This window comes from Corapipo altera, unplaced genomic scaffold (genome assembly GCF_003945725.1).
Source record: "Corapipo altera isolate COAL_440 unplaced genomic scaffold, ASM394572v1 22b, whole genome shotgun sequence".
Classification (NCBI taxonomy): Eukaryota; Metazoa; Chordata; class Aves; order Passeriformes; family Pipridae; genus Corapipo; species Corapipo altera.
This window is the reverse complement of record NW_020884876.1, coordinates 29378934-29406919: the sequence shown is the minus strand read 5'-3', so window position 1 is coordinate 29406919 and position 27986 is coordinate 29378934. Positions and strand designations below refer to the sequence as shown.

Sequence of the window (27986 nt, the reverse complement as noted above, 5' to 3'; positions counted from 1 at the left end):
AGCCTTCTTCCCTCCCAGAGCATCAGTGCAGAATGTGGTGGGGGCTACAGTCCCTTCAGTCTTCATTGTGTTCTGGTATTTCTGCTAGGATGAGTCTGGAGCAGTATAGCCCTGCACCAGGAATGTATCTGGTAGTGTTGAAATTCCTAAAGAAGAGGTCTTTTTGGTTAAGTGTTTGTTTGTTTTTAATTCGCTGTTTGTTTTGTTTTTAGTGTGTGTCTAAACTAACACTTGAGTCTCTGTTTGCGAATAAATGCACTGCTTTTAGAAAAGGAAGAAAATACCCTGTTTCTGACAGTAAAAGGGATACTTGTTTGGTGTTAAGCACTTAGAAAAACAAAAGCATTTTTTTCATGCTTTAAATTGACTAGCAAATTGGGCAGGATGTCAAGAGGTTTTTCTGCCTTTCATTGGCTCTGCAAGCTAAACACTGTTCTGTTGAGATTTCAAAGCAAGAAACTGGAAGTTTCTGATGCAGGAGTTTCTCGAATCATGGTTATTTGAGACCTTTGCTCTGGAGCTATCAAGGAAACCCTCTCTCATTTGACAGTCTTTCTTTTAAAGCAATTTTTTATTTCTTGCAGTTTTATTGTACTTATTTAGAAGGCATTGTGTAAGTATCAGTGCAAGTTACCCAGAAATTCCAACAATGTGGCAATGTTTTGCCATCTTTCAAGGAAAGTCACCTGTGTGACTGAGTACCCTCCAGATGCTTGTGACCAGATTGCTTTTAATGGTAATGTCTTGGCCCACAAACTTTTCTTGTGATGTTTCATTGTCCTGTGAGAAAGTATAAAGCCCAAAATAGTTGTTACTTCCGTTGTTTTCCATGTATAAGCAAGGCAGAACCTTTGCCTAATACATTTCTGTGCTGAATTTCAAACTGGGTTTGCTTAGATTATTTAAAAATAATTCTTCGTTCTCTTTGTGTTTATGACAAGTTAGATATTCCATAACCCAGGAAGAGAGAACAGAGCTCAGAGAACAGACACTCAACAGTGTCGTATAATTGACTGTACAATGTCTGTATATCAGCAGAAGGACCTCATTGCTGCTTACTGCCACAGCAGTCTTCAATAGAGGTTACAGTCTTCAATAGAGGTTTGGGGAAACTCTTGCTGAGAACAGCTACTAGGCACATCAACTGTATCTCAGACTTTACATATGGTTTTATTTTTGATGCACTTTGTATACTCCTTTTCAATGCCTTTCTTTGTTATTCAGAGGCATAACTGGATGATTTTAACAATAGGCCATTTCTGCACTAAGAGTACTGAAGTAGAGACTGTATCTTAACTCACAGTTTCCTTCTGGTTTGTTAACTTCTTCTGGTTTACTAATGTTTCTCTTGCTCTCAGTTAGAAGACAAGCTACCTCTTCTGTATCGTTCAGGGCTATGCCAACATCAGACAAAACACAGAGCATGTGATGCATAGAACTGGTTGAAACTTCCTCCACCTTAGGTTTTAGCTACTGAGACAGACACCAAGCTGAGGGCTATTATTTCTGGCTTCTAGAGCCAGAAATCCTGACTTCCACCATCCTGAAAAGACACCACCAGTTGGCTGCAATTTTTTTCAAAAAAAAGTAGTTTAAATTAGTTATCTAAGAAGGAAAGTTTCATGTATCCCACAGTAAATGTGTGTCTTTGAGATCTCCGTGGTCGAGCTTGATCCCACAGTCACAGAATCATGGAATATGCTGAGTTGGAAGGAACCCCCAAGGATCACAGAGTCCAAACCCCAGCCCTGCACAGGACCATCCCCAAGAGTCACACCATGTGCCTGAAACTATCATCCAAATCCTTCTTGAATTCTAGCAGGCTTGGTGCTGTGACCACCCTGACTCTCTCTTAGTTTTAGTCTTTGACTACTTGTTCCATCTTTGAATTTCATGGGACTGAAAAGTGCTGGTCCTTCTGTCATTCTTCACCTTCCTTGGGGGCACGGGGGTCTGTGTATATCCTATCTGTAGCTGCAGTGAGCCATACCTTACTGTGCAACTTTCACTTCTTAGTCCATGAAAAGGAGTCATGGTTGTGTAAAGTAATCATTCCTTTCTTTCATGTTTGTTGTCTGACATCATTAATACTGACAGTACAGCTCTGGGAATCATTTGCTAGTTAGGTTGAACAGGCTCTCTGCTGTCTCAGTGTTGACAGGTTGCAAAGTGTTTAATGTATTACTTCATATTAAAAACACATTTCAGTAACAAATCCATCAGTAGATCTAAAAATCAAAAAAGATGCTCAGAATTCAGAAGTACTATAAATATCAAATTTTAATGTATTACTCTTTCCTAGAATTTTCATCTGTGGGTATCAGTTCTGTGTATAATCATTGCTATCCACATTGCTGGCACAGTTGTACAGAGGCTGACAGGGAAATATAGTCAAATGAAATCTTGGTCAAGTGTTTAATCCCAGGGGATTGCAGCTATCTCGTGATGGTATTTTATGCTTTATGTTGTTAGACTAGGCAATACCTCTGAAACCAAAGCCAGGAATAAGATAGTGAATGTAAGAAGAAAAAGTAAAAGCATACAGTGAGAAATCTTTGAGTAGAAAATTCACTGCCCGCTTTTTAGATCTAAATGGATGCTGATGGCCTAAAGCACAGTAACTTTAGCACATTTTATGCATGGCATATCACACCTGAGTACAGGAATTACTCTTTCCAATGCAATAAAGATAATTTAGATAGCTGATTTTCCAGCTTTTTTATGCTATTAAATGTATAAAGCATCTAGCTGTTTTAAATGCCACTGATGGATACAATTTAATCATATAGGACAATTACCAGAGGTGTTTTTGAGGAACGTGATGTGTTAAGTGTGTTTCCTTCACCTTTGGGATCTTTATATTTTGAATATTTTAGTAGGTTAAATGCAGTACCTAACATTTATATTTAAGATTTTATCAAAAGTGAAGTTTTATTTTGAGTCATAGACATGATATTTAAAATATTGGGTAATTTCCAAGTAATTTTTGTTTTGGAATTTCAGGGCTTTCAGCAAATGTCAAGTGTTAATCTTAAGCCTACTCTTAAATTCTAATCAGCTAAGAGCATAATTGTTCACCAAGTGGAGAGTGAAGTCAATTATCTTAGTGACTTAAAGAACAAGTTGGAAGAAGTTCCAGGGTTGGTGACCGTGTTCTCCAAAATGGAAGGAAATACTTTGCATACCAGAGATCATATTCGTCACCCTCCCTTTAAAGAGACAAGGGTAACCTTTGTGCCCTGGCATCCAGAGTATTCTTGAAGTTAGTGGGACTCCTTCCAGTGAGTGCTAAGATTTTAAATGAGGTTGTGAAAGTGATAGCTGTTGACCTTTGAATGAGAATGGAACAGTGCCATTAAGTGCACTACATTTTAGAAACCTTGGAGCTTATTTCTTCTGATTCACAATGTAGGTTACAGCTTTTCTAGAGCATGGACATTCTCTGTGTGTGGTGTTTGTGTGTGCCATCCTTTTGAAGCAAGCTATAAAAATATGGAGTAAGGAGAGCATTGTCCCTTGGAAACAAGTGGTGAAGGCTGATGGATATAAGCTGATTTTATATAAGGCCAAATTCCCTAGTATTTACTTGTAGGTAAAAGATGTCTCCAGGATCACTGTGGATTAGGAAAAAAGTTGTTTATCTTAATTTTTAGGTACCTCTAGTATGTCTGCATTCTAACTTCCAGCAGGACCTGTTGTACTTGACTGGTGCCTCGGATGCCTCTGGCGTGACATCTGAAGTAAAGATTGAAGATTTCCCAAGGGAAGATGGAACGTGGGGCTGTGAATGTGTTCTCACCATTTAAATAGTCATTAGGCCAGATTTTGCTGGATTCACAGATGCACAACCAGTCTTCCATATTCATGAACACTCTTCATCTGCTTTGACAAATGGTGCAATTTGAGAATTGAGCTTTCATCTTTTTGCTTCTGTTTAACCAGTTCACCTTGGGTTCAGAAATTGTGAGGTTGCTGAATCCACAGAAAGCTCCAGGTGAATCTGACCATTTAATTTTTATCTTCAGCTAGAGTGTTATCCAGTGAAAATCAGTAATGTATGTTTTACTCCTATTTTCTGTGCATCTTCTGCTGATTTAGAACATAATGACTTTTTCTCTGGAACAGGTTTTCAAGTTATCTTCATGCCAGCTCCTACAGAATTTCCCAGTATCCTCTTCTATATTCATAAAATTTATAGCCTAGATTAACACCTGGTGGAGAGCAGGAGAAAGAGCGTGTAGTTCTTTGCTATTGGGTGAGACAAAGAAAAAAAAAAAAGATTCAATACAGGTTCCAAATCATACTTGTCCATACTTTGTCCATACTTTAAATCATACTTGTCCAAAAAACATTTACAATATTTCCTCCGGTAAAAACAACAGTATTGATAATGGTGCCAATACTTATCATTTGCAGTTCCTGTACTAATATTGTCAGAGTACACTATTGTATTTAGTTGAAAAAGTGCAGCAAACCTACCTGACCACTAAATGACACTCTTTCCTTATCAGAGCCAAAACCAGAGGAAAAGTGTTTAAATCAAGGTAGAGGGATAATATGCAAATGTATGTTTTGTTAATATCTAATTTCCAAATCGTTGTTTGTCACTGAAAGAAAACTAACTTATTCATTTTTTTTGCTTTGCATCTGGTATGGCTGGTATAATCTGAACAGAAATTGATGAATTTCTGTAATGGCTTGATTTTAGCTGTTGCATTGCTTCGTAGGTTTGTATCATTGCCTTCTGTGAAGAACTTCACTGGTAACATGAAGAGAAGCAACTGAATTTTTTGCAAGTTAGGTTTTTATTTGACTCACGTTAGGAATTTGAATTACTCCTCATTGGTAAGTTTTTTGATGTTTAATGAGATTAGAGCAAATGTAATGCAGGTCTGGATGGAGACCACTGAGATCTGGCTATTCTGCTTCCAGCACCAGTCTATCTCTGTGTTGCATCGTTATCCTGTGGCAGGCAGCTCTGAAGTTTTTTTAGATATTTTCAAATGGGTGCCAAACACATGGACAGTTAACAGACATCTGCATGTTATGCAGAGTTGTTACCTATGCAGAAAAAAATATTTGTAGTTTTACATGTAATTTTCTGATATGTGGATCTTCTTTCACTCCATTGAGTTCTGTGGAACTGCAGTGTAAATGCCAGTATCAGATTTTAAAATTACATCAAGAGAAAAATGGTTTAAATAACTTTCTTAAAGAAAACAGCCTCCCAAATACTTCTATACATGCTAATGTTTTTTTTGCTTGCCATGAGTGTTTGAATAATTAAAAACACTGGCTGACAGGCCAGTGTAACTGAAGCATGTATGTCACACCCTTGAAGTGTGACTTTGAACAACCAATTTTTGTGACTTTCACAGATGGGGGCCTCAGTTCATCAAGTCCAATCTCCCAAATAGCAAAGTAATTATACTTTGCAGAGTTATGCTTTGCAACCTTAAGATATATACTTGACTAACACATATCTTTCAGAATAGTATTAATCTTAATTTTAAATATGTTCAAACTCAGACAGTCATCAATTTTATGTATAGTTTTTGGTTCCCCCCCAAAAAAAAAAGTTTAATTGCCTTTAACAGTTTGACTTCTGCTTATTTAGGGAGGTTTGGAATTTTCATCCATACAAGATCACCTACAGCAGAGTGTACCCTTCAATCATCTTTACAAGGCAAGATGGTAACCAAGTTAAGCCTGACTTCAGTGACTTCAGAATCACCAATTCTGTATTGGTAGAACCAGGGCTTGTGTTGGACCTTTTTGCAGTGGCAGCACATTGATTTGCTGGTTTGCTCTGAACCAAAACTGCACTGGTGTAGTGCTAAACTTTGTTTCTAGGGCTACAATCCTGCATTGGGCTCCATTTAAACAGTGTTGATTATAATCATCTGGTTTAATGGCTCTTCACGATTGCTGAGCTTGTCTGATATGCCTGTCCTGGCCCTTTTTACCAAGTATAACCTATTCCTATTTCAATTTATTTTTCTTTAAGGTAAAATATATTGCCCTCAAAACTTGATTGGATTTCAAGCCCTAGTGATTTTTTTTTTTTAGAATATTTGAGACTTTTAGAGAAAATGTGAAAAGGTATCAGCATAATGATCAATTGTTTTATTGCTTTTCAGGAAGGTGCATCTATATTCCTTGGCATATGCTTTATCGGCAGCATAGATATATGGCTAGCAGTCTGAAAATCAATTGGAAAAATTATGCAGTTATTTTGACTGTTAATTTGAAGAACTCCTCAGATCAGTTACAAACTTGGTGTAGCAGTGACCTCTACTCTTCCAAGTTTTTCATCAGGACTATAATATTGAACTTTTGGAAGAACCACAGGATGTGTATGTGCCACATGTCAGATTAGATGATCCCAATAGTTTCATTTGGCCTTGAAATCTAGTAAAACATATGCAATAATCACAAAGCGTAGCAAAGTCTGCAAGCTGTGTAAATGGGCAGAGTTTTAAAAATGCAGGTACAACAAATGGTATTCCTCATTTTCTTTCTGGCACGAGAGGCTTCATACCATTCTCTTTTCATAACTGCCCTTAACCTTTCTTGTCACCTAGCCAGCTTGTGAACATCATTTCTGTGGTATTGCATAAAAGCTGTGTGAGCAGCCTAGGAAATTCTTGTCTTGGTTGTCTTCTAGCGTCCCTCTTTTGCTTGCTGTCACAACATACCACTGAACAACCTTCCCTTTCTAGCCATGTGAACATACAAATGTTCTTTGTTCATGTCCAGGTTTAGAGGGTGCCTAATGGTAGATGCCCACGGGAGGAAGTTGTGTATTCTATCTTATCTATCCCATTTTTCACCTGCTGTTCCTTAAAGCCTCTCTATTTCCCCTCTTGGTTCAGATGTCTATCAGTAGGTGCTCAAAGTGCTGCTGGCCTATCCCTTTGCTTCTGGAATACTGAGTGGAAAGACTGTGGGTGATGCTTTACCTACTTTCCTCATTTCTCTGCTGCTTTGCAGTTACACTGGAACAGTCTGCTGGAGTAGTAGCAGCTGTTTGCTTATGCATGATGGTTCAGTGACTGCAGACACGTTTGGGCTGAATTTGCTTTCCTGTATGAGTGTGGGGACCAGGCTGCAGCTTAGCCCAGGTCAGGTGTGTAACTACTCCGGACAGAGTCTGATGAAGAATAAATGTTTATTTTTGTTTTCTGAAGAGGTTGATTTGGTTTAGTATGTGTTTTTGTTAGATTTATTAAATAGTTCTACAAAACTGATTTCATACAATTGACACTTTTAGCATTAAGAAAAACAAAACCAAACCTCAATATCAGTTAAGCACGTAGTGATTTTGAAGTTTCTCAAGGGAGGTGGGTAAATACTGGAGTTATTAACTAATTAGGCTTCCAGAGTTGGGACAGTTTAATCACTAAACAAAAACAGTTGATTGCAAAATTCCCTGGGGGTGTGTGTGTGTGTGTGTCTTGATTGGGTGTTTTTTGTTTTGTTTTGTTTTTGAAGGAAATCACACACACCTTAAAGAGAGCAAAGGAGTAACATATATTGGTTGCATTGTGTAATAAATATGGAAGATGTGTTCCCTGAGAAAAGAGAGGGAGGTCTTTTTTGTTGTGGATTCTCTAATCGCTTCAATGTTGGGTGTAAATTTCTTAAATACAGTATGTGAGTGACTTCCGTGAAGGAAGGAATGAGTCTGGAATAGCTACGACCAATGTGCTGCTCTTGGGACTGCTCACTGATTTGCTTGTCACTGGAGTTGACAAAGGCTGTCGTTCTGTGACTGAAAAGATGAACAGCTCTACTGGCAGCTGCACCTGGTGCTCCTGCCAGTGACTGCCAATACGGCTGTAATAGAAATCCAAATAGCCTCATAATCTTGCAAAACAAAAATGCCTCATACAATTTTGGTGGTGAGCTTTTGTTGTTAGAGTCTGCAAGGAGAAGTGACATTGTGGTTTTATTTAAAAATTTATCTTGGGAAACTATGCTTTTGGAGGTTATCTGTGTATTAATTATTTAAATAAATTTCTTGTGACTACAGCCATTCAGTACAAACCACAATAAATTAATCTTGCTTGCCCGTCTTGATTTCAGCTGGGCCAAGAATAATAGTTGAAGCCAAGAGACTGTGCTCCTGAAAACACTTGCTATTGAGTTTTGACAGGTTTACTCGTGGTGAGTGACAGTTGAGGATATTGTTGTTAAAGTAGTCTTTCCTTCAGAGACTTGTATTATGCCTACGGAAATGCCCTGCAGGCTTTTTATATTTCTCTTTTTAAGATGCCAGTGTCACAGTCACTCCTGTTTCTCTCCTTTTCTTGAAGGCATCACACAGCTTAAATAGAAACCCAAATGTGATCAAAACCAGAACTAAAATTATTATTCTTCTCTTGGCTGAAAAAGGAACTTGTAGCCAGCCAGCTCTTGTGGCTGGTGGCATCCCTGTTGAGTTTTCCTCCATGTCCTGTAGGAAGAGAGACAAATGTTTCCCAGTTTCTGGTACCTTATGGTTATTACTGGGGCACAGCTTTATGCTTCCATCTGAAACTGGCACTTTCAATAATACCTTTTCCATTCTTACTGGAAAAGTAGAGGTTTGGACCATTCTGTTTTCTTCCGTCACCTAGGACCCGTGGTGTTTTTCTTTCTTATTACCCAGTGAGAGCTCTTGTGCCTTGTGTGCCTCCCAGTGAGGCAGCCCTGCACTTTGTAGCTCTGTTGTAAGTCAGGAGGACAAGGGGTCTGAGAGCTCAGGCTTGTATGTAGGCCAAGAACAGAAGTATGCTACACACAGAGGAGGTCTGGGCCAGCCTTCTTTCCCCTATGAACCTGCCTGCAGCTGTTTCCTATAGTAAATTAATGTAACCAGTTATCTTCAAAGCCTCTTTGTGAATAAACCAATGCACTTATTTGGATCACATGGTGATTACTACCATGCACTGAGACCAAATGACTGAGCCTCCACGTCTTATTTTAAGAGAGATTCATACTGAGATGTTCATGAGACTTCCTTCAATTTGGCAGAGTTAGGTATGATTGGTGGGGCTCAGACCATTAGTCTTTCATAATAACCTTTTCCTCATTTATGCATATGGTTTTTATTAATGCTCACGTCACAAAACAAGTCACAAACTACAGTGCTAAAATTACAAGCCTGTGACATCATCCTGACTGATAGTGTTGCCAAAAGCTAATGAAAGTTAGTTGTTATTTTAAAAGTCCTAATGTTAACACTAAACCAATGCTTTTTGACAATGAGAAGCAATACCTACCTACTGTATACAGAATATGCTTTTATTTGTAAAGGTTGATTTTTCAATTTCTATGTAGGCTGCTTGGAACAATATTTGCTGTAAGTAGTTCACTGTGAATAAGAAAGTATTTTAGAAGCAGCCTCGAGCACAAAGAGATATACTTAGAATGTTTTAGGTGTACAGTAGTTACAGCTGAAAAAGTAACCTACTTAATTTTCCATAAATGCAGTTACAGTTCCTCCTGGTGCAATGATCCATCATTGCAAGAACTGCAGCAACGAGTGGTTGGTTGTTGAGAGGTCAACAGGGTAGGCAGAGCTATGGAACAGGTTTTATACAGGAACAAATGCAGATTCTGCAGCCTGCAAAAGAAATGGTAAAGTATCCAAAAGAAACCTGTAAAATCCTGAGTGGAAGGTGAACGGGGAATTGTCTTTTCCAAGACTAAAACTGAGGGAGTCAGAGGAAACTACATGGTGGCAAGTTTCAAGTGGACTAATAGAAGTATTTCCTTCCATAACCTGTAGTTCAGCTTTGGAAGTCTACAGGCCGTTGTGAATGCTAGGAGTTTGTGCAAGAATGTACGTAACTGAACAGATTCATAAAATCCATGAGAGATTAGTAAATACAGACACAACCACTCTATTAAAGCAAGTCTGCAAGTCAGTGTAAGCTGGGGGAGGGTGCTTGAGAAGACTGAACAGGTGTTAAGGTGCTACCCTGAGGCATCTCTCTACCTCGGGAGAGATCAAGCTACAGTCCTTTTATCAATACATTGTACTTAACAGGAAATACGCAAAGAGGGGGCCACCCCCATTGCCTGGGTGTTTGTTTTAGCAATCAGTGTTTCTCCATCGCTTATCATGTCTGTAAGGTCCTTATGTGATCAGAGCATACCCTTTCATTCAGTATCAGCACTAACATCAGCATTTCCTTAAGCATAAACATTGAAAGATTACAGTTAAATTTCTTATACGTAGAGTGCAAGTCACTAGGCCCAAATTTCTCAGGTGGGTCTTATCATATATATCACAGTGGCTTGTGACAACAAAAGCAAGGGTGCAGATAATCACTGCAGAACTGCTGGTGTGTGAGAAGAATTCCCTGGTTCCTCTTAACACTGCATTATGTACCCTTCACATTTGCGTGCCGGTGTAGATAGCACAAAGCAGATATGTGTGTGCAGCCTTTGTGAATACTATAAAAGAACCATGAAACATAAGAACCTGATAGAAAGTAATTCATTTGCCCATAATGGGTCTGTAATTGTTGCTATTACAAAATTTCTGATTGTGACTATGTTGTGTTTAAGAACTGGGCCTGTGGTTTTATTGCAGAATTATTACAACAAACTCTTTGGGAACTGTGAGCATATACTCTCATTCTCTTAAGTATTTATTTGGCCAATATTGTGAAATGTAGTTGTTTCTAAGGGACAAGAGGCCCTAGAATAACTGTTGAACTAATAATAAAATAGAGATCCATTTAGTTTCCTTTTTTTCTCCAAAGACCATCATCAAATCTAGAATCAAGCAGCAGGGAAATTAGGCTTTTTTTATTATTATTTTTTAATATTAGGCTTTTTTTTTAAGCAGACGGGCAAAAATGACTTTCACACAAAGTACCTTGACCTTTTGTTGCTTTAGAGACTGAAAGTCTCCTTGGGCTTTTGGATTTAATAACAAAGTAGTGAAAGACTTTATTGTGTTTCTGGGGCTGAGAAAGAGCGTATGGAACTGAAATCATACACTTAGTTGTGCTGAAGTGTTTCATGTAGATGATGTTTGGGGTTGATGGGGAGACAAGTTGGAACATTAGTTCTTTTCTGAGCCCGCTGAGTGGCCCGAGTCTGTCAGGGGAGGTACCTGTGCAGTCAGTAAGGGATTATCATGATGATTAATCACAGTTCTTCCTGAACATACCACAGTTATTAGACTGGATTTCAACATCCTCTCTTATATTCTATTTCTAGTGTCATCAGCTTTCCTAGGAAAATAACTTGAGTTATATGTTTTAAATGTTCCTTTTTCTTTCCTCAGCTCTTCACTTGTCCTAATGTACTAAAGGAATTTACAGCAGATCAACTATTCCTTTTTGGTTGGTTGGCGTTTTTTGTTTGGTTGCCTTGGTTTTTGGGTTTTTTCTTTAGTAAAATCTCTGTTTCACGTGTAACAGTTATTTGTCCTGAATTTCCCTTATCTGAAGAACCTGCATGTGGGTTACATATTTTGCAGCTCTTCCTTGTCCTTTGCTCAGACCACCTCAGTGTGGCTCATTTCCTGAGCCTCTTCATGACAGAGACACATGTTGGAAACAATGTGCTAAGATGTAGATGCGTGTACTGAGAATTAGTGTTCCAGAGTTATTAAAACATCTCTTCTGACCTTTTGTAGTAAAAGGAATGTGGGATTGGATATTAAGATCCAGACATTGCTCCCCCACACTTCAGTCCCCTGTCTCCTACAGTGGCAGCTGACAGATATTTCAGAGTGAAGTATTTAGCACCTTTCATTCTCCTGACTGGTTGCCTGGGTTTTTACCAAAGCAGAAGATTTTTTGATAAAAACAGTGGCTGTTTCCAGACTTGATCTGTCTGTTGAATGATGAGAACTGATTATTTTAAACTTCATAGGCATAAATGCAAATACTTGAATTGTCAGAATAAGTGCCCAGCTTTTTTAAATCCAGAAATACCTCACTGGTTTTGTCTCCCTCTGTCATGATTCCCTTATGCTTCATTGCACACTGCATATGAACATTTCCCTTCTGTTTTCTCTAAGCAGGTAGTACTTGCTGTTAATTTCATCTAACCATCACTTGCATCTTGTGTCAAGGGAGACTTTTTTTTTGATAGCAAACAGTGATAACCAGATTTTCTTTCTCCTCAATTACAAAAAAAAAAAAAAAAAAGAATAAAGGGAAAAAGTGTGTAAAATTAAGTGTTTGAAATACATGATGTAAATGACACCCCTAGAACTTGAAAATCCTTTTATTCTCTGGAGAGATACATTCTATTCAGTAGCTGTTGAAGGCTTCCTACTGTCCTACTATTTAGGGAATTAACATTTTTTCACTGGTTGGTTCAAAGTAGAAGAAAACTGTCTAATTAGTCATTCTCATTGTTCTCAAGAGAAACAGCAGAGGGAAAAAAAACGGCAGCTAATGTTTTTCTTTTCCAGATGTAGAAATCTGTTTTGATAGTGAATGATGTTGTGGGACTGCTTAAACCAGCTAGGGTAAATCCAAGCCAGTACTCCTAGTGATAAATATATGGGGTACTTTTAAAACACTTGGCAATGGAAGAAAACAAGCTGTATGCTTCATTAAATTGAAGAATCTGGGGAGAACTTGTGCAACTTCAAAAGTGGTATGGATCTTTTATAATAGCATTCTATGAAGTTAGAGTGTTTTCCCTTTCTGTAGAGTTGTCCTTTACCTGACTTGTAATTGGTAAGTAGTGTCTTTTATTTCACTAAGAAAAATGTTTCTTTAATGATAACACAAGTAAAGATGTTCCTCCAGTTGTGTTATTTCACTACAATTATTAGCTTGTTCATGTAGTAGTTGAATTGTGAATAAAGGACTGAAAAATGCAATCTCACTTACATAGAAATTTATTTCAGAAGTTATTCAGTGTATAACACCTTCTCAGATACTAAATGTTAGTTTCTTAAAGAACCTTCTACAAGTAGTGTAAAATCAGCTGATTGTTTCCCTTGTTGTTGTTGTTACCTTGTACAGTTTTTTCCACCATTCTGGGGGTATGCAACACCAGGTGTGATAATTAACCTCTACCTACAACATGTACTTCATGTTTGTGTGCCATTGTAAAAATGTAGCAGATAGATGAGCAGATTTTCTTTATCGGTTTCTTTGTTGTGTACCATGGCTTTAGTAAGGTTTTCAACACTCTCATAAAATCCTGATAGACAAGCTGTTGATGATTGAGCTGGGTGAGCAGAGAATTGAGATGTATTGAAAACTGAATGGCTGGGCCGAGAGGGTAGAGAGGATGGAGTTAGCTTGCACACTCACATCAGGAGTAATGAAATAGGCTGGGCCAGCTGATTATGTTGGTGGGTTTGCCAGACACCAATTCAGATGATATAAAATTCTACCTTTTTTTAATTTTCCTTACCAATTCATGTGGGAAGGCTAAATTTTTAAAGTTCTTGCTGGATGTTAAAAAACCAGTTGAACATGTGAGAGGATTTGTGTTTAAAAGGGGTAATCTTAGTGTAATTGTTATTCTGAGGTTTGTGATATTTTGAGGATCAAAGAGATTTTGATTCGTGAGGAGTACAATATGTAGACATAAATGATCTTTTCAGGAGTAATAGAAACCACTTGTAGATAAAAAAATTAAAGTGTAAAAAGGAATCTGGGTTTAAGAGTTGAGTTTGGAGTGAAAAATGCAGGCAATCTTAAGTAAAATAGTGCTCATCTCCATCAATATTAAAGTTGAGAGTCCACATTCAAACACATTCTCATAATTTTAATGCAAGTTATGAACAGATAATAAGAGCACCACTCCAGTAGGTGAAAATTACTTGCTGCTGTGCCATCGCTATTTCATAACATTTTTGTTAATTATACTGTTCCATAATGACTGAGACTGTGTACACAGAGACTTGAGATAAAAAGGAGGAATTGTAGTGGTTTTCAAAAGCGAGACCAAATAGTGCTTCTGTCTAGAATTGGAGGATAATAAATTCCATTAGCTCCAATCACTGGATGACCACTGGGTTTGTCTTCAGCTGTAAATTAGGAGATTATACAACTCCTATGTAGCATTAATTATTAAACAAAAGCAATGTCACAGTTTTATTCATTTGTGAAATTTCTGTAAAGACTAACTGTGTCATCTTTATTACTTTTGATTCCCTATTTTGTCTTTCTTTGTAACTGCTTTGATGGACAGTGGCTGATCTAGGGCAAACCCTACACTTTGATGCTTGTCATGAAACTTTTTACAAGTTCTAAAGTAATAGTTTGATATTCAAGCAGTATCATGGGTCTTCTAAAGAAAAATATGTATTTGCTTCATCCTTTATACTCCCTTTTTTTATCAGTGTTTCTAATTAAAATTCAGGTCCTGAATGTCAGTATCGCCCTCTGACAAGCCTATCTTTTTGCAATTCTTTGACTGTAAATAAAGAGACAAATAGACATAAATATTTTTATTTGCACATATTCAGTCCTTGGTTGTAATGAGAAGATAGTGTTTTTTACATTGCTTGGTGCCTAGCAAATAGCACCTTGCTAGTAGGTGGTCTGCTGGTTGCACATAACATAGTAGGATGAAAATCACCTGAAATTCCATTCTTTCTTATGATGTTTCTCAGGTTCATAATATTTTGCATTAGTTCTATCTTAATTTGTTATGCCTGAAGCTCTAATGTATAGGCTTCTTGCATACCTGTAGGCGATATAGCAAGTTCTCTTTGTGTATGACCATGTTTTGGAGATGTGTGTCTATGACAGTGACAAAGTTTCGAGTTGCGCTGGTTCCAAAGGTAAAAAATGGAGTTAAGGTTTCAATACCGGTCATCTTACATGTCTTAGTCGCTTAGCACAGTGTGCACATTAATATTTAAAAATACAAGCATAAACAATGCTGGAGAACATCAGATGAATTAAATGTAATTACATACACTGTCAGAAAGCTTTTCTTCCTGACAGAAGCTGCCTGTATTCCTGCTGACCTTGTGCTGCTTGCTAAATGGTTCAGAATTGCTTGGAAAGCAGAAAAGATCTTTGCATTTTTTTTGACCTTTGTAGAATTATCCAGCCCCAATCTGACCTGTTCCTTAAAATCTACTTTTTAGCTGCCTTGAAGCACCATTTGCTGTTTCAGGGTGTTTGTTGGGCACGGAGCATGTCTTCTTGATGTGTGCTGAGTTCATGGTGAAGATGTAATTCGAGTGCTCAGAGTAAAACACCACAGTGGATCTTGACCCAGTCAGGGCAATATGGATGAAGTTTTACTCCAGTTTTGCTTCTTTTGTAAGGGGAGCATAGGCTATGCAAACGGTATGTTGTCTGTGGGCAGTAAGGAGGCACATCATTGTGGAGACTGAAAGGTAGGAAAGACTTCAGAACTAAGTTTTCCACTGATAATTAAATGCCATAGCTCAATAATCCCAGCTATACCAATCTTGCATAAATTTATGTACTTGTAAAATACGTTCTTTCTGGTGAATTGCTAAGAATTTGTCACTATTCTTGTTTTACAGGCTATTTTATTGGATGTGTATGTGCATGTGTGCCCTCTGTAAAATAGTTCTGCATGTTATAAATTACCAGGTGACTCTCTGTTTAAAGATAGGTCACCAGATATCTTCTCGTTTTTATATGATACCTTGTAGTAGCAGATATAATATAAGAAGCTGCTGTGCTTTGTTAAATATAAGCAACTATTAATTCTAGCTTTTATAAATCTCAGAAAGGTATACCTTGGCTGTAAAGGAAACCTATAGCTTCAAAATCAGTAGGAGTGGTAACTGCTAAAACCTAAATTATAATGACGCAGTTTAGAGTTTAAAACATGTATAACCTGTGACATATATAGTTGTCTGTTCAGAGGTCATAAACTTTTGGGTATGCGTTTATTAGTCTTAATTGAGCCAGGTGCTCAGCTGAAATACATGATCATTCTTCAAGTTCTAAATATCGTCTAAGTTATAGCATTCAGCACAGCAACACATAGATTATTTTTATTAAAAGAAAACATCAGATAACACTTCTAGACCACTTGGATTTGGCCTTTTTGGAGTAAAGTGAGTAATAACAGAGACAAAAATAAATCACTAATCAGATTTTCTCGAATCTATTTTGTAACGAAGTCTGAAATTTTTGAATGTTGGAGGTTTGTCTGCAAACCATCCATTATTTCCACTCTCTTTTTCAGTCTATGATGAAAAAGGACAAAGAAGTGCATCATATTCTGATGTCATTTATGAAATATAAGTCCTTTTACGACTCAGGTACACCAATGAGTAGACTGACATCAGATCTTGTGCTAGATAAGACTTAGTGCATGATCAGTCAATGTCAAAAAAAAGGTGTCAAGCAAGCACATTCAGGAAATGTGGAAAACAATGGCATTTTCATTGCAGGTGACCTCAGTGAAGTCTGATTAATTATTTGCATTTGTATTTATCACAGTATGAATTGATTTATTTTTTTTTTCCCCTTTAAAGTGCAAACCGAGTTCACTCTTCAACACTGAGATTCTTTTTATCTTTGCAGTTTGCCGGGAAGACTCGTACCAGTCAATAGTCTCATGCGCTGCTGTAGTACTTACGCCTGTAGAGCCAACGGTGGATACAAGGAAAAAAGAACAGACGATAATGCCGGATGTGTCCAAACAGTGAGTTATTCAAATAACATCTTTTACAAGTGCAATTTAAATACCAGGCCAGTTTCCTTCACGTGGATATGCATATATACCTCCCTTCTCTTTCATCAGGGATTACATAGGTGTTTCCAAAAGTAGAAACTGACCTGAGGCTAGGCTGCTGCTTTTGTTCATTAGCCTATATTTTTTCCCAAGGCTTTTGGTAATTACATATATAGAGGGAATGGTCATTTGTACTCTGAGAAACTGACTTTTTAGCAGATGTAATAAGATGATCCTTTTTGTTTAAATAGTCCTTTCACTCTTGCAGGTAGTTGATTTTTGTAAAGAACATAATTCTTAAATGCTCAACTCATCTGAGATATTTCAGTATTTTTCAATGACTATTTTACCTCTGTGATACAAGATATGATTGCATCTTCAAAAAAGTGGTAATGGGCTTCCAAAGAAATTCTTTTTAAGTAATTAGACTGTATTTTGATATCTTGCATTAGATGAGAATCATAACCACAGTGTGCACAGTAATATTTGCCTTGCAATACCAGGCAGGATAGTTGTTTCTTAATGATTGAGTCCTTGGAGAATAAAAATAATTTTCTTCTCGTGAAAAGGAGGCAAATACAGTGGTAAGGCCTTATCATGACACAAACTTGGAGTCTGTGCATTTTAAAGTGTGGAAGGTATTTAAAAACATGACAGTGGATAATATGACATTTATGTTTAGTTTTCTGCTTCTCTTGGTGTATACAAATTTAGCTTTGAACTTGTCTGTGAAGTCCTCGCTTGCATGTGTATTACTGTAAGAAAATGAAACAATCCTCTTATTACCTTCCCCCAAAAAAAACCCACCAAGAAACCCACACATCCAAAACACCACTGGTGGATTAAATAAGATGGGATGTGATCTTGTTACAGATCTGTGACTTAAGTCTGTATTTGACCGTGGCATCTTTTTCAATCTGTTGATAAACCCATTTCATCTACTCTACGTATACTAAAATTTAACACAGTATGTTACTTATCATCTAGGTATTGTTGCAATGACTTAATGTTTGAAATAGTGTTAGCATCTAATTGTTTTAGTGGTTCAGTTGTGTGGCTCTCTGAATACCAAGGAATTGGAAAGTCAATGAGCTGTGAAATACGGTGCTGAAATCCAGAGTAATTTTTGTGGTTAGTTCAAGCGTTGTAGAACATTTTTGCCTTCTCTTCACTGAAAGGCAAACCTGCAGTGTTGTTTGATTGGGTTTTTCATCTACTGTCATAAGATTCAGCGCTTCATAATCCCTTATGAATTCAAAGTAGGAAACTCTGGTACCTGTTTAGCATGATGACACCTCCTAGACTTCTTTTTTCCTTCGCTTTATTGGTAATAGCAAGTACATTAATCTGCTTAATCAGAAACAAACTTGTGCTTAAACATATTAAATGTATTTGAACTTCTCCATATGAAACTGCATCAGTGTATGAATGTTTCTGACAAGTATATTGGAAGTTAAACAGAACTGTCTTGCTGGAAAAAAATTGCAACTGGAATTCAGTAATGTAGAAACTTTCAAAGTAATTGTAGGAAGGCTTCAAAAAAACCTCAAGCACTATGAAACATCAGCATACTGTTCACATCTCTCATTTCATCCAGTGATTTCTACATGTAGATAATTTTCTCCATATCCAGCAAAACAGGTCCCAGTTCCTGTTTCTAAATAACCCAGTGTCATCTGTCCCCAGTGCAAACATGCCCTTGGCATGTTTGAATTCCATTGACTTGAATGCAAAGTCCATGTATGACCTGATCTGCTTGTGTGGATTAAAGTTATTGATAATCATAGTTGGAAACAGCACCAATGCTTTGATTTTTATGCTTCTCTTTGTGCACCTGTATGATTTTGACTTGCATGTCCAAAAACTGTGCATATGACAGAGGGCTGAGCAGTGGCCACCATTGAGGTCTTGAAGTTGCTTCTTTCAGGTCCTAGAAGGACTGAGCATGTTTAGAATAACTAATGCTTTCTAAAGCTACGTAAGAAAGTGTGTAATCCAAGCTAGATGAAATGCATATTAATGATAATAAAATGTTAAACAGTTATAAATAAACAAAAGTAATTGTATTGTAAGCCACAGTAAAATTATATCCAAGACCTTCAGGAAACAAGAAGCTGTGAAGCCTGGGCAGAGAGAAAAAAAAAAGCCTTTAATGAGACTTGTATAATATTTGATTAATGATGTTATTTTGTTTTAGAAAGAAACTGTTCAGTGGTTTTAAATAATGTACTGTATTTGTTGAATGTATTTTTTTTGTAAGCAGTAAATGGTGCCAGAAGTGGTAGCAGCAAAGCTTAACAATTCTTTGAAGTGTCAATGATTAGATGTTACAGGATTGCAGGAATAAAAGGCTAATTTTTTTTGCCCTGTATTTTTTCTTGGAAGCTGAAACCATTTCATCAGGGAGCAATTTCTTAGTGATATGTAGGTAATTGCTAACTCTTGTGTGCTTGTGCACTGTGCAGAATCCATACCTCAGTTATTCAACAGGAATGCATTTGGCAAGAGGAAAGGCACCCCTTGGTAGCTTTCGTCCTTCCACTCCAAAACAGACTCTTGAGGCAGAGACATACATGGTCAGTGTGAGGTCGCGGTGAAAAATAAGAAATGTGAGTTCTACCTGACTTTGCCTTCTGGACCCTAAACTTTGTCTAGGATGTTGCATTAACTTTGTTATATTTTGTAGAAATACAAGATTTAAAAGTCTCATGCTGTCTTAACAGTTCGAAGTTATTGAGGAGTCTTTGTGTTGCCATAGTGATAGATCAGTCAGTTGCTCTCCAAAGTGCCCAGGTACTAAAACAATCTGAACATTTTGAACAGTGTATTCTGTTTGCATAGTCCTAATTTTAGTCCTTCCTATCTGAATTCTAATATTAATGAATCAGCTGCTGGCACAGAGCAATGACATGAGGAATCCTCACTTCCATTTCAAGTTCTTATGAAGAAGCATGGAAAAGGAAGCATGGCCCAGGCAACTGTATGTTATGCTTTAAAGCAACTTAGCTTCAGCTTTACTGGGCTAAAAGGTCAGCTTTCAAGGAGCAGTGTGGAAAAAGATGTTTCTCAGACATGTGTCCCTGAGCAGACAATGTTCTGCTGCTGTATGATGTTCCTGTGTAAACACAGAAAATCACTCATGTGCTTCTAGTGCTTGAAAAAAATATAGTGAAGTTCAGGTGCATAATTTTTAATTTATCAGATTTAAAGTTGAGCTGGTACTTAATTTCATTAATTTCTTTGGATATGACTGCCCTGCGGTTCAGAATAGTGATGGCAACGTGTAGCCCTCTGAGCTGGCCAATTTAAAAGTGGTTTGTGCATTTGTACTTTAGCTGCTGTCACAATTCTGATTTAGATTTTTATTTAAAAATATTATTTGCTGTTAAATTGTTTTTAGAGCTACAGGTCTTATGTCATAAAGCAGACACAGTAATTTGCCAACTGTTTTTCATGTCAGAAATATTTTCCTGAAATTTAGGGGAGATTTCTAGATGAAGATCCTAGAAAAATGATATGACAAGAGGTAATGATTTTAAACTAAAAGAGGGTAGATTCAGACTAAGTCTAAGGAAGAAGGCTTTTACGATGAGGATGGTGAAACACTGGAACAGGTTGCCCAGAGAAATGGAGGCCCCATCCCTGGAAGCATTCAAGGGATGTTGGATGGAGCTCTGAGCAAACTGATCTAGTTGAAGGTGTCCATGCTCATTGCAGGGGAGTTGGACTAGATGGCCTTTAAAGGTCCCTTCCAACTCGAAATTGTTCTGGGATTTTATTCTATGATTCTAAATGCTACAGATCCTTTGACGGTTCTTCAGATTCTTAAGATCAAGTCAGATTTTTTCTGTTAAACACATGAATAAGCCTATGTAGTGAGTCTTTTCCATATTCTGTCTGTGCTGAAGCTGTTTAACTCATACCGTGCAATTGTACTTAACCTGAACAAGATTCTTACACGAGTTCAAATACATGAGAAGCTTCTTGGAGTCACAGTGACTGGCTGGGTGCTTACTGGTGTGAAACAGAGTGGTAAGTGGGAGAGTTATGGCTTTAATGCCATTCTGTACCTCACTGATTAGTACAGATACTAACCTGGGACTTTAGTACAGATGCAGATTGGTGTCTGGAAAGATTTTGGTGCATACATAGTCTGTATTTGTTAGCTGCAGTAAGCATATTCCAAATTTTAGGAGCTTTTTTTTCTCTCAGAGTTTCAAATTGTAGAAATATAATTGTTACATCAGAAGACTAGTAATCCTTTTTTTGACTCTTGCAGCCTTGCCTAATTCCTTTCAAAAGAAGTTAAAACCAAGCTGATTATATATTATTCTTCACTTATTCAGTTGCAGATTTTCTTTTCCTTTTTTTATCCTTCCCTCTAATTTTGTATTTTGTTAAATTTCAGAGAAGATTTTTTTTCCCCTCTAAGCAACAGTGTTGTTATTTTATCTTTTTAATTTTTGATGCTCTTTAGCAGTAATGTGAAATATGGTCTCTCATGCAGCCAGGTTGTCAGGCAGTGGTACCCACTGCATGATTTGTGTCTGCTTTGACAGTCCTTTCAAAAAGGCATGTTTTAGTTACATGAAAAATGAATGCCTTTCAGACTTGTTTGGAAAACCTGATAAAAGATGATTGTACTGTTTCAGTTTTCTGGATAATTGGGAAGATACACTGTGTGTAACTCTTAGGGTAGTAGAGAGAGAATAGGGATGCCCAGTGTTGCCCTGGAATGACAGCACTTTGAAAATTGTGGTTTCAGCTGAATTGTAATTTACTTTCTACCATTACATTTTAGTGAGAAGTAATAGGTAGAGGAGGTGAAATTTATATCCATTTCTTTAAAGCAGATACTTTGAGTAAACATTGGCAATGTGCTTATGCTGTCTGTGGTCAAATCCATCATTAAAATATCTTCCTGGGCTAGTAGGAATCAAATATATATCTGCAGGGGCCAAATACGTTCCCAGAATTGATCAACATGCTTGGATACAGCCAGCCAGACCTGAGTCTTCTGAGGGTGCAGGCCAGAACAGTGGGCCATGCTCCACACAGGACCCTGCAGCCCCCTTGCTTTGTGGTCCTTTGTGGGTGAGTGTGTGACTTTTTTTCTGTGTAGATTTAAGGGTGGCTATAACATATTAATGTGACTCACACGATAGGAAGTGCACTGCTTCCTCCTCACACCTGTGGAAACTGCTTATGAGTGCTCCCTGTGTCTCAATGGACAGGACATGTGCAGGTATTACTGGTGAGGAGCATCATCTACCTTTCGTGTGACAGGCCACCTGCAAAAGGTGGAAATCACAGCAGATGAGTTGGGGAAGGTAATTTCCACTGTAGAATAGGATGTTTGATTTGTTTTAGAGCCTAGGGAAAAGGTGAGTTTTGCGTAGGATATAGAAAATTCTTCAGAAGAAACATGGGATGAGCTTTTCTTTATAATATGAGTTATTCTTTATAATAATTATTGTAAAGAATAACTTTATCCTTTGATAAAGTTAGGCTTAATGAAACAAAGGTGGTTTATTTTTGTACCAACAAAAAAAGCATTAAAAAAGTCATATTAAGACTATGTAACTGGCTATGAATATGCAAAAAATTAACAAATACCCAAACATAATGAAGGTAATAAGTGACAAATTAACTCTTTGTCTAAAAGAAGCTACTAAGATGTTACATTTGATTAAAAACTCAATTTTGATTATTCCAATTTCCTGTCCCTCTGCAATAAAACAGAGAAAGAACAAATCATAGCCCATGGCTATAACAATTCCACTTCTTCCTGTACATCCTGTATTGCTTTGTGCACATAATGGGAAAATAAGTTATTTTGCTGTATTCATGTCTTCTTTGAAATGGGAAACTTTTCAGAAAACAATAAAAATATAGTATTTACACTTCATTTATTGTCTGCTCGTCCCTAAACCTAACTTGTGGAAACTCCTACCTGACATTGCCTCTTCTCTAGGCTGCTCAAATTGGTAATCTCTTTGTGCTTGCTTTGAGGAAAAACAAAACAGTAAACCAGACACTGTTTCTATTTTTTTTTCCCCTCTGTGTCTGGCCACTGCAAAAATGAAAATAATTTTGCAATTATAACATAAATAAATGTTGTACAAAGAAAATACAATTACAGTGCAAAGCGAATATGGAAGAAATGTTATGTCTGGTTTTAGAATGTGAGCATCATCAGTTCTCATGTTTCTTCTCAGTCACTGCAACCATCGTTTATGGGAGAGATTGACAGGAAAACAATCTACATATGTAATTTAAATATCTTAGGCAATTGTTTGCAACCAAAGGATTAAGCAGTTCTGTGCAGCCTAATTTGATCTTTAGTTGCAAATATTGAATAAGCTGATTTTTGAGATCCACTAACTAATTGTAATTACAGCACTGAATATTTTCAATATTTTGTAGTTCAACTCCTGTCTTTTTCTGTGTGGTGGCCAATAATGCAGGAGGCAGAGGAATAAGGACAATTGTCCTATGGAGGGAAGGGGTTACATAGACTTTTTTTAAAGCCCTGCCAAGAAAGCTCTGATGCTTTGCATATGTACTCATTTTTTAGAAAGCTTCCTCTTTCTAAAGGAAGAGACTTGGTTTCTAATGGACAATTGACTGTGAGTGTTTCAATCATTTTACTTAAAGTATTACTGATGTGACTGAACTCTGCTTGATGAAAAGATGTAGGGATGGAATGCTGAGTAAGGTGTTTGATCACAGTGTGGAAGATCAAGAGCACTAAGGAATTTTCTAGTTGAGATAATTGTAACTTTAAGATGAGTTCATTATATCATTGTGTAGCTAGTTTTTATTAATAAAAGAAAATTCAGGAAATCAAAATGTTTAGGGGTAATACAACTTGACTTAAAAGTGATGTTTCTGAGCACCAAATGGTGAAAATTTGTATAGAACTCAGAGAGGCAAAATAATTACTGTAATTTACATTGGCAGAGAGCATGACCAAAGCTGACTTAAAGCGTTGGACTGCACAAACAAAGGACAATCCAGTTATAGTAATCTGGAATACAAATTTCCCCTGCATCAACAGCAAACAGCGGATAACATAACTGTGTCAACAACTACAGTATCTTAACTAGATCTGAAGTCATTATAAGAAAAACATTGTCACCAAATCACAGTGACATTTAGAAAATGACTTTGATTCAACCTGAAGCAAGAATAAAAGATCACATTGTTCCATTCACATCTGTAAAATTAGATACCTTTATGATACCATAATGTCGTTCTGGTTTTGGACATCACCCTAAGAACAATGTCCTTTAGAGTAAGATTATCCATTTATTTATCAGACCTGAGAAAATTTTTTAATTCCTATATTAGATTTAAGTCTATGCATTCTCATGCAACCATCGTTTCTTTGTTCTCTGTGAATCATCACGGTCTCTACTGGACACTTCTGCAATAGAGGAAGCTTTAGTCATCTGATTTGCTGGTCCTTCATGCCCACACTTTTCCCCAAAATAAATACGTCAAGATCAGTAATTTTGAACTGTGTAGTTAGGGATCTTATTTGAAAATATGCCAGTTGTTACTCAAATATATTTATATATGTATATATCTATGTTTACATATCTGTAAAAAAAGGCAGGGACTTAAGATGCACTTGATTCAAGAGTGGAAATTTTATCCTGTGTGTACTGTAGTGTCTGGAAGTGTCTGCTTTATTTACGTTACTGAGAAGTATGAATCAGATCACCAATATCAACTTAATCTCAAAGTGACAGCCTAATACTTGGCAAGCAAGAACTCCTCTAAACTGATGGCCTTGAGTAATCATTGCAAAATATTCTTGGCATATATGTCATAATTATAACAAGGAACCGTAAGAAAATTTTGAATTTTAATTTTGTGCTGGGATATTTTTGTGTGTGATAAAATAGAAATTATTACATATATATCAATACTCCTTAACGTCTGGAGCAATTTTGCAAGATGATGTAGTTGAAGTAAATAAAATCTTACCTGGTTCCTTGGAAAGGATGGTTACTGTAGGCATTGCAGGGAGGGATGGTTGAGACAGGCTTAGGCGATTGAACATCAAATATTTTATCTGGAGATCTACATCTGAAGAGCTGCTGTTCTAAATTGAAGCGTTAGTCACTTACAGTGTTTGTTATTCTAATAAAATCACAGTGTTTTCCATTATCCTATATGGCAGCTGCCTAATCCCTGAAGAGCACACCCATTGTCTGCTGGTATGACTGTACAGAGCCACTCAGGCATAATGTCTTTCTGAGGCAGAGTTGCATTGGGCATGTGGAAGATGACTCACTCATTACTTCATATTTAAAAGGAAAAAGAAGTTCCCTGTGGAATCCAACCTAAATTCATGTCCAGTTTAGACACTCAGAACAAGCATTGTTACTCCCTCAGTTTCACGTTTTAAAGGAGATGTGGAGTTTTTATTTAAGAAGTACTTATTCAAGGGGTTGAAAGAACTTGATTTTGGGGCAACACAAAGAGTCCTCAGAGATTTGGAAGAAAGCCCTTTTAACTCAAATGGGGAGAACGAGAGAAGTGCCAGCCGTGCCCGTTGACCCTTTTCTTCTTGCATGTCTGAAATCTTGAAAGTGTACAGAAGTTATTTTGCTGTAAAATCGGGGCAAAAAATATTTGTCAAACCTCTTTGACTCAAGCTTTCAAAAAATTTAATGGAAGTGCTTAGTCTTAGGAACCACTGCAGAAACAGAATTACACTGTCTGGTATGTCAAAGCATAGGCTGTTGCTAAACTGTAACTGAAGTTCTGTTTGATAGACAGCCAGTGGTTGTATTTTTTCATCTCACAAGGAAATTAAGGCAGGTTGGGATCTCTCTGCTACCTTCGTGCTGCAGAAACGACAGTCTGAGGTAGTATTGTCTAAATGCTGAAGAGATGGGGATGGGATGGGGGGGGAGAAAGGGACCAGGGGTTAGTTTTTTTTTTCTAATTTAGAAGTCTGTGGCATGTGTATTAAACTACAACCTCAATTCTAACAAATTAGATTTCAAAGCATAATTGCAGCATCAAATATAAAAATTAATCAACTATGTTATTACTTGTGAACAATTAAAGCATCATAAAATGAAAAAATATGAAGGAAATATGCTTGTACATGTAGTGCCAGGATTGTAAAGTGCTTAATTTGGTTAGAAAAATGTACTGTAGATTAAAACTAGAAAAACAGATCAAGTACATAGCAGATAGGTATTTGTTTCACTTTCACAGTAATTTAATATCTCTGAAGCATAACAAAGAACAGCATTTATTAGTGATTTCTTTCTGTCATTGGAAGTGGGGGAAAGGAGGGATGTCAGGGAAAAACCAGGTAGATTTGCAGTTATGGCTGCATGGTACAGCTATTGGACTATGCTGTGCTGTTTTATAGGTCTTTGTACACTTCCAGTGAAAACGTTTCTCAGGTGTTCTCTTGAATAAGATTGGCGAAAAATAATAGTGTTGTTGTTGTGATGTTACTGGCTTTATTGAGGGGTTTTCTAAATCATGTATTTTGCAGAACATTCCTAAAACCCATCATCTCATGCAGTGGCTGTGTTGGAGTTAACTTTGTTAGAAAATGTACTACTCTTGAGTTGTATTATCATGATATAAATAGGAATATCACTGGAGCAAATTTAAATTCGATCAACATACTGCTTAAAAATATCTAAAGTTCTTCATAGTGCTTAAAGATGAGATATTACCTGCATCCTAGAGGAAATGAATTATGAGAAAAAAAGAAAATATATATAACTGTATACTATGTTTCACATACTATCAGGGGGAATTCAGTTTTTAATTTGCCAAACTAGATGTGGAGAGATACTCCAGAAGGATTCATAATCTAAATATTAGTATTTCTAAAAGGAAGATTTGGTCTGTTTTGCAGAATAAAAAAGAGATATTAGAGAAGGACAGAAATAATTTTAAGAGCAAGCTCCTTATCCCCACCTCTAGGTACAGTTTGTTTTGTTCTTACTTATTTTTTCCTTGAGATATCAAAGAAATAAAGGCAATATCCCTTATTCTCTTGTATGTGCATTTTCAATGTATCTGTGAATAGCCCCAGGAGCAGGGATTTTAGTAACTTATCAAAATGAGTATTGAATACATTATTTTCATTTACATGGATTTAGTGATAGTGGAGGTGGAAGGCTATAGCTGAAAGGGTGAAATGGTACTATTACTCTTTTTTTTTCTCTTCCCCCTTCTGGCTTTTCCCAGTCAATACACTTGCTATGGTAGCCACCATATGGGATATATAAAACACCTACAGCTTAAAAAAAAAAACAGCCCTAAAAGCAAAATGGGAAATGGGGATGTAGGAAGCAGAGGAGATGAAAGTGAAAGGACTCGGCGTCATCACGCTAGGACAACATGCAGCATCGGTAGGGTTGGATTAAGACATAAATTTGCAATTATATTGCAGTAAAAGTTAAGCTGTAAAGACAAAATACTGTAACAAGTAGCAGTTAATTTAAAAGAGCTCAATGCTGCAAAACCTATCCCTACAGTTATGAAGTGAATACAAGTAAAAGTTCTTCATGCAGTGCTCCAGGAACAGGATTAATCTCTGTTACACTAATGTCAACTGGCCCAGCTGCTTTTTATCAGTAGTAGGTGCTGTAACCACCATGTAAAATGTTCACTGCTGTTTGTGAGGGGAGAATATTTTTGGTTTTCTTTTCCTGTTCTGAACCTCTAAGTATTTCATGTTCTTTCAGGTTCATTTACTAGGTCTTTGTGGATACAGCAGGATTTCATTCCAATTGTTTTGATTGCAAGTTGTTTTGGTTATTTTAATCCTCTCTTTATCATTACATAATGGAGTAGTATGTAGCTTTTGTTGCCCATAAAAGATATTTGATGTCACTACATTGATTAAATGTACAACAGCATGTATTGCAAATATTTCCACCTAATAATAATAATCCAGATTTAGAGCTTCCATCGCAGCAGCCCACAACATCAGCTTGTGTACAGCTCTAATAAACATCTCCAAAAAATAGAAGCAGGGAAAGAAAAAGACGCCAGTACTTGCATAGTAAGTGTGAGGTGGCTTTTGCAGGAGCAAGGACTTAAACATCAAAATATGACATAGGCTACAACCCCTTTTTCCTCCCAGATCAGCTGTTTTGTATGTTCAGTGAAGCTCCCAGATCCTAAGAAGATTCCTGTGATGAGCAAGACAAGCAGGAAGAGGGAAATATAGATAGGAGATTATTAGGAGTGAGCTATTGGGAAAAATCAAGGGAAGCACAGGCAGGGGAAAAAGAGGGGTAGCTTTGAGGTAAGCATTCCCATGTTTTAATCAGTCATGCTTA

At 37.0% G+C, this 27986-nt stretch overlaps 1 protein-coding gene across 6 annotated transcripts in view; it reads left to right on the top strand.

Moving 5' to 3' along the window:
- The window catches only part of CCSER1 (coiled-coil serine rich protein 1), a 572831-nt gene that overhangs the window by 80535 nt on the left and 464310 nt on the right, over window positions 1-27986 (top strand). For all 6 annotated transcript variants that reach the window (XR_003526446.1, XM_027636005.1, XM_027636006.1 and 3 more), the window contains exon 4: window positions 16500-16620. Coding sequence is in view for 5 of the 6 variants with exons in the window: in XM_027636005.1 (XP_027491806.1) it covers window positions 16500-16620 (121 nt within the window). In the remaining variant the exon portion in view is untranslated. The remainder of the gene's footprint in view (window positions 1-16499; window positions 16621-27986) is intronic.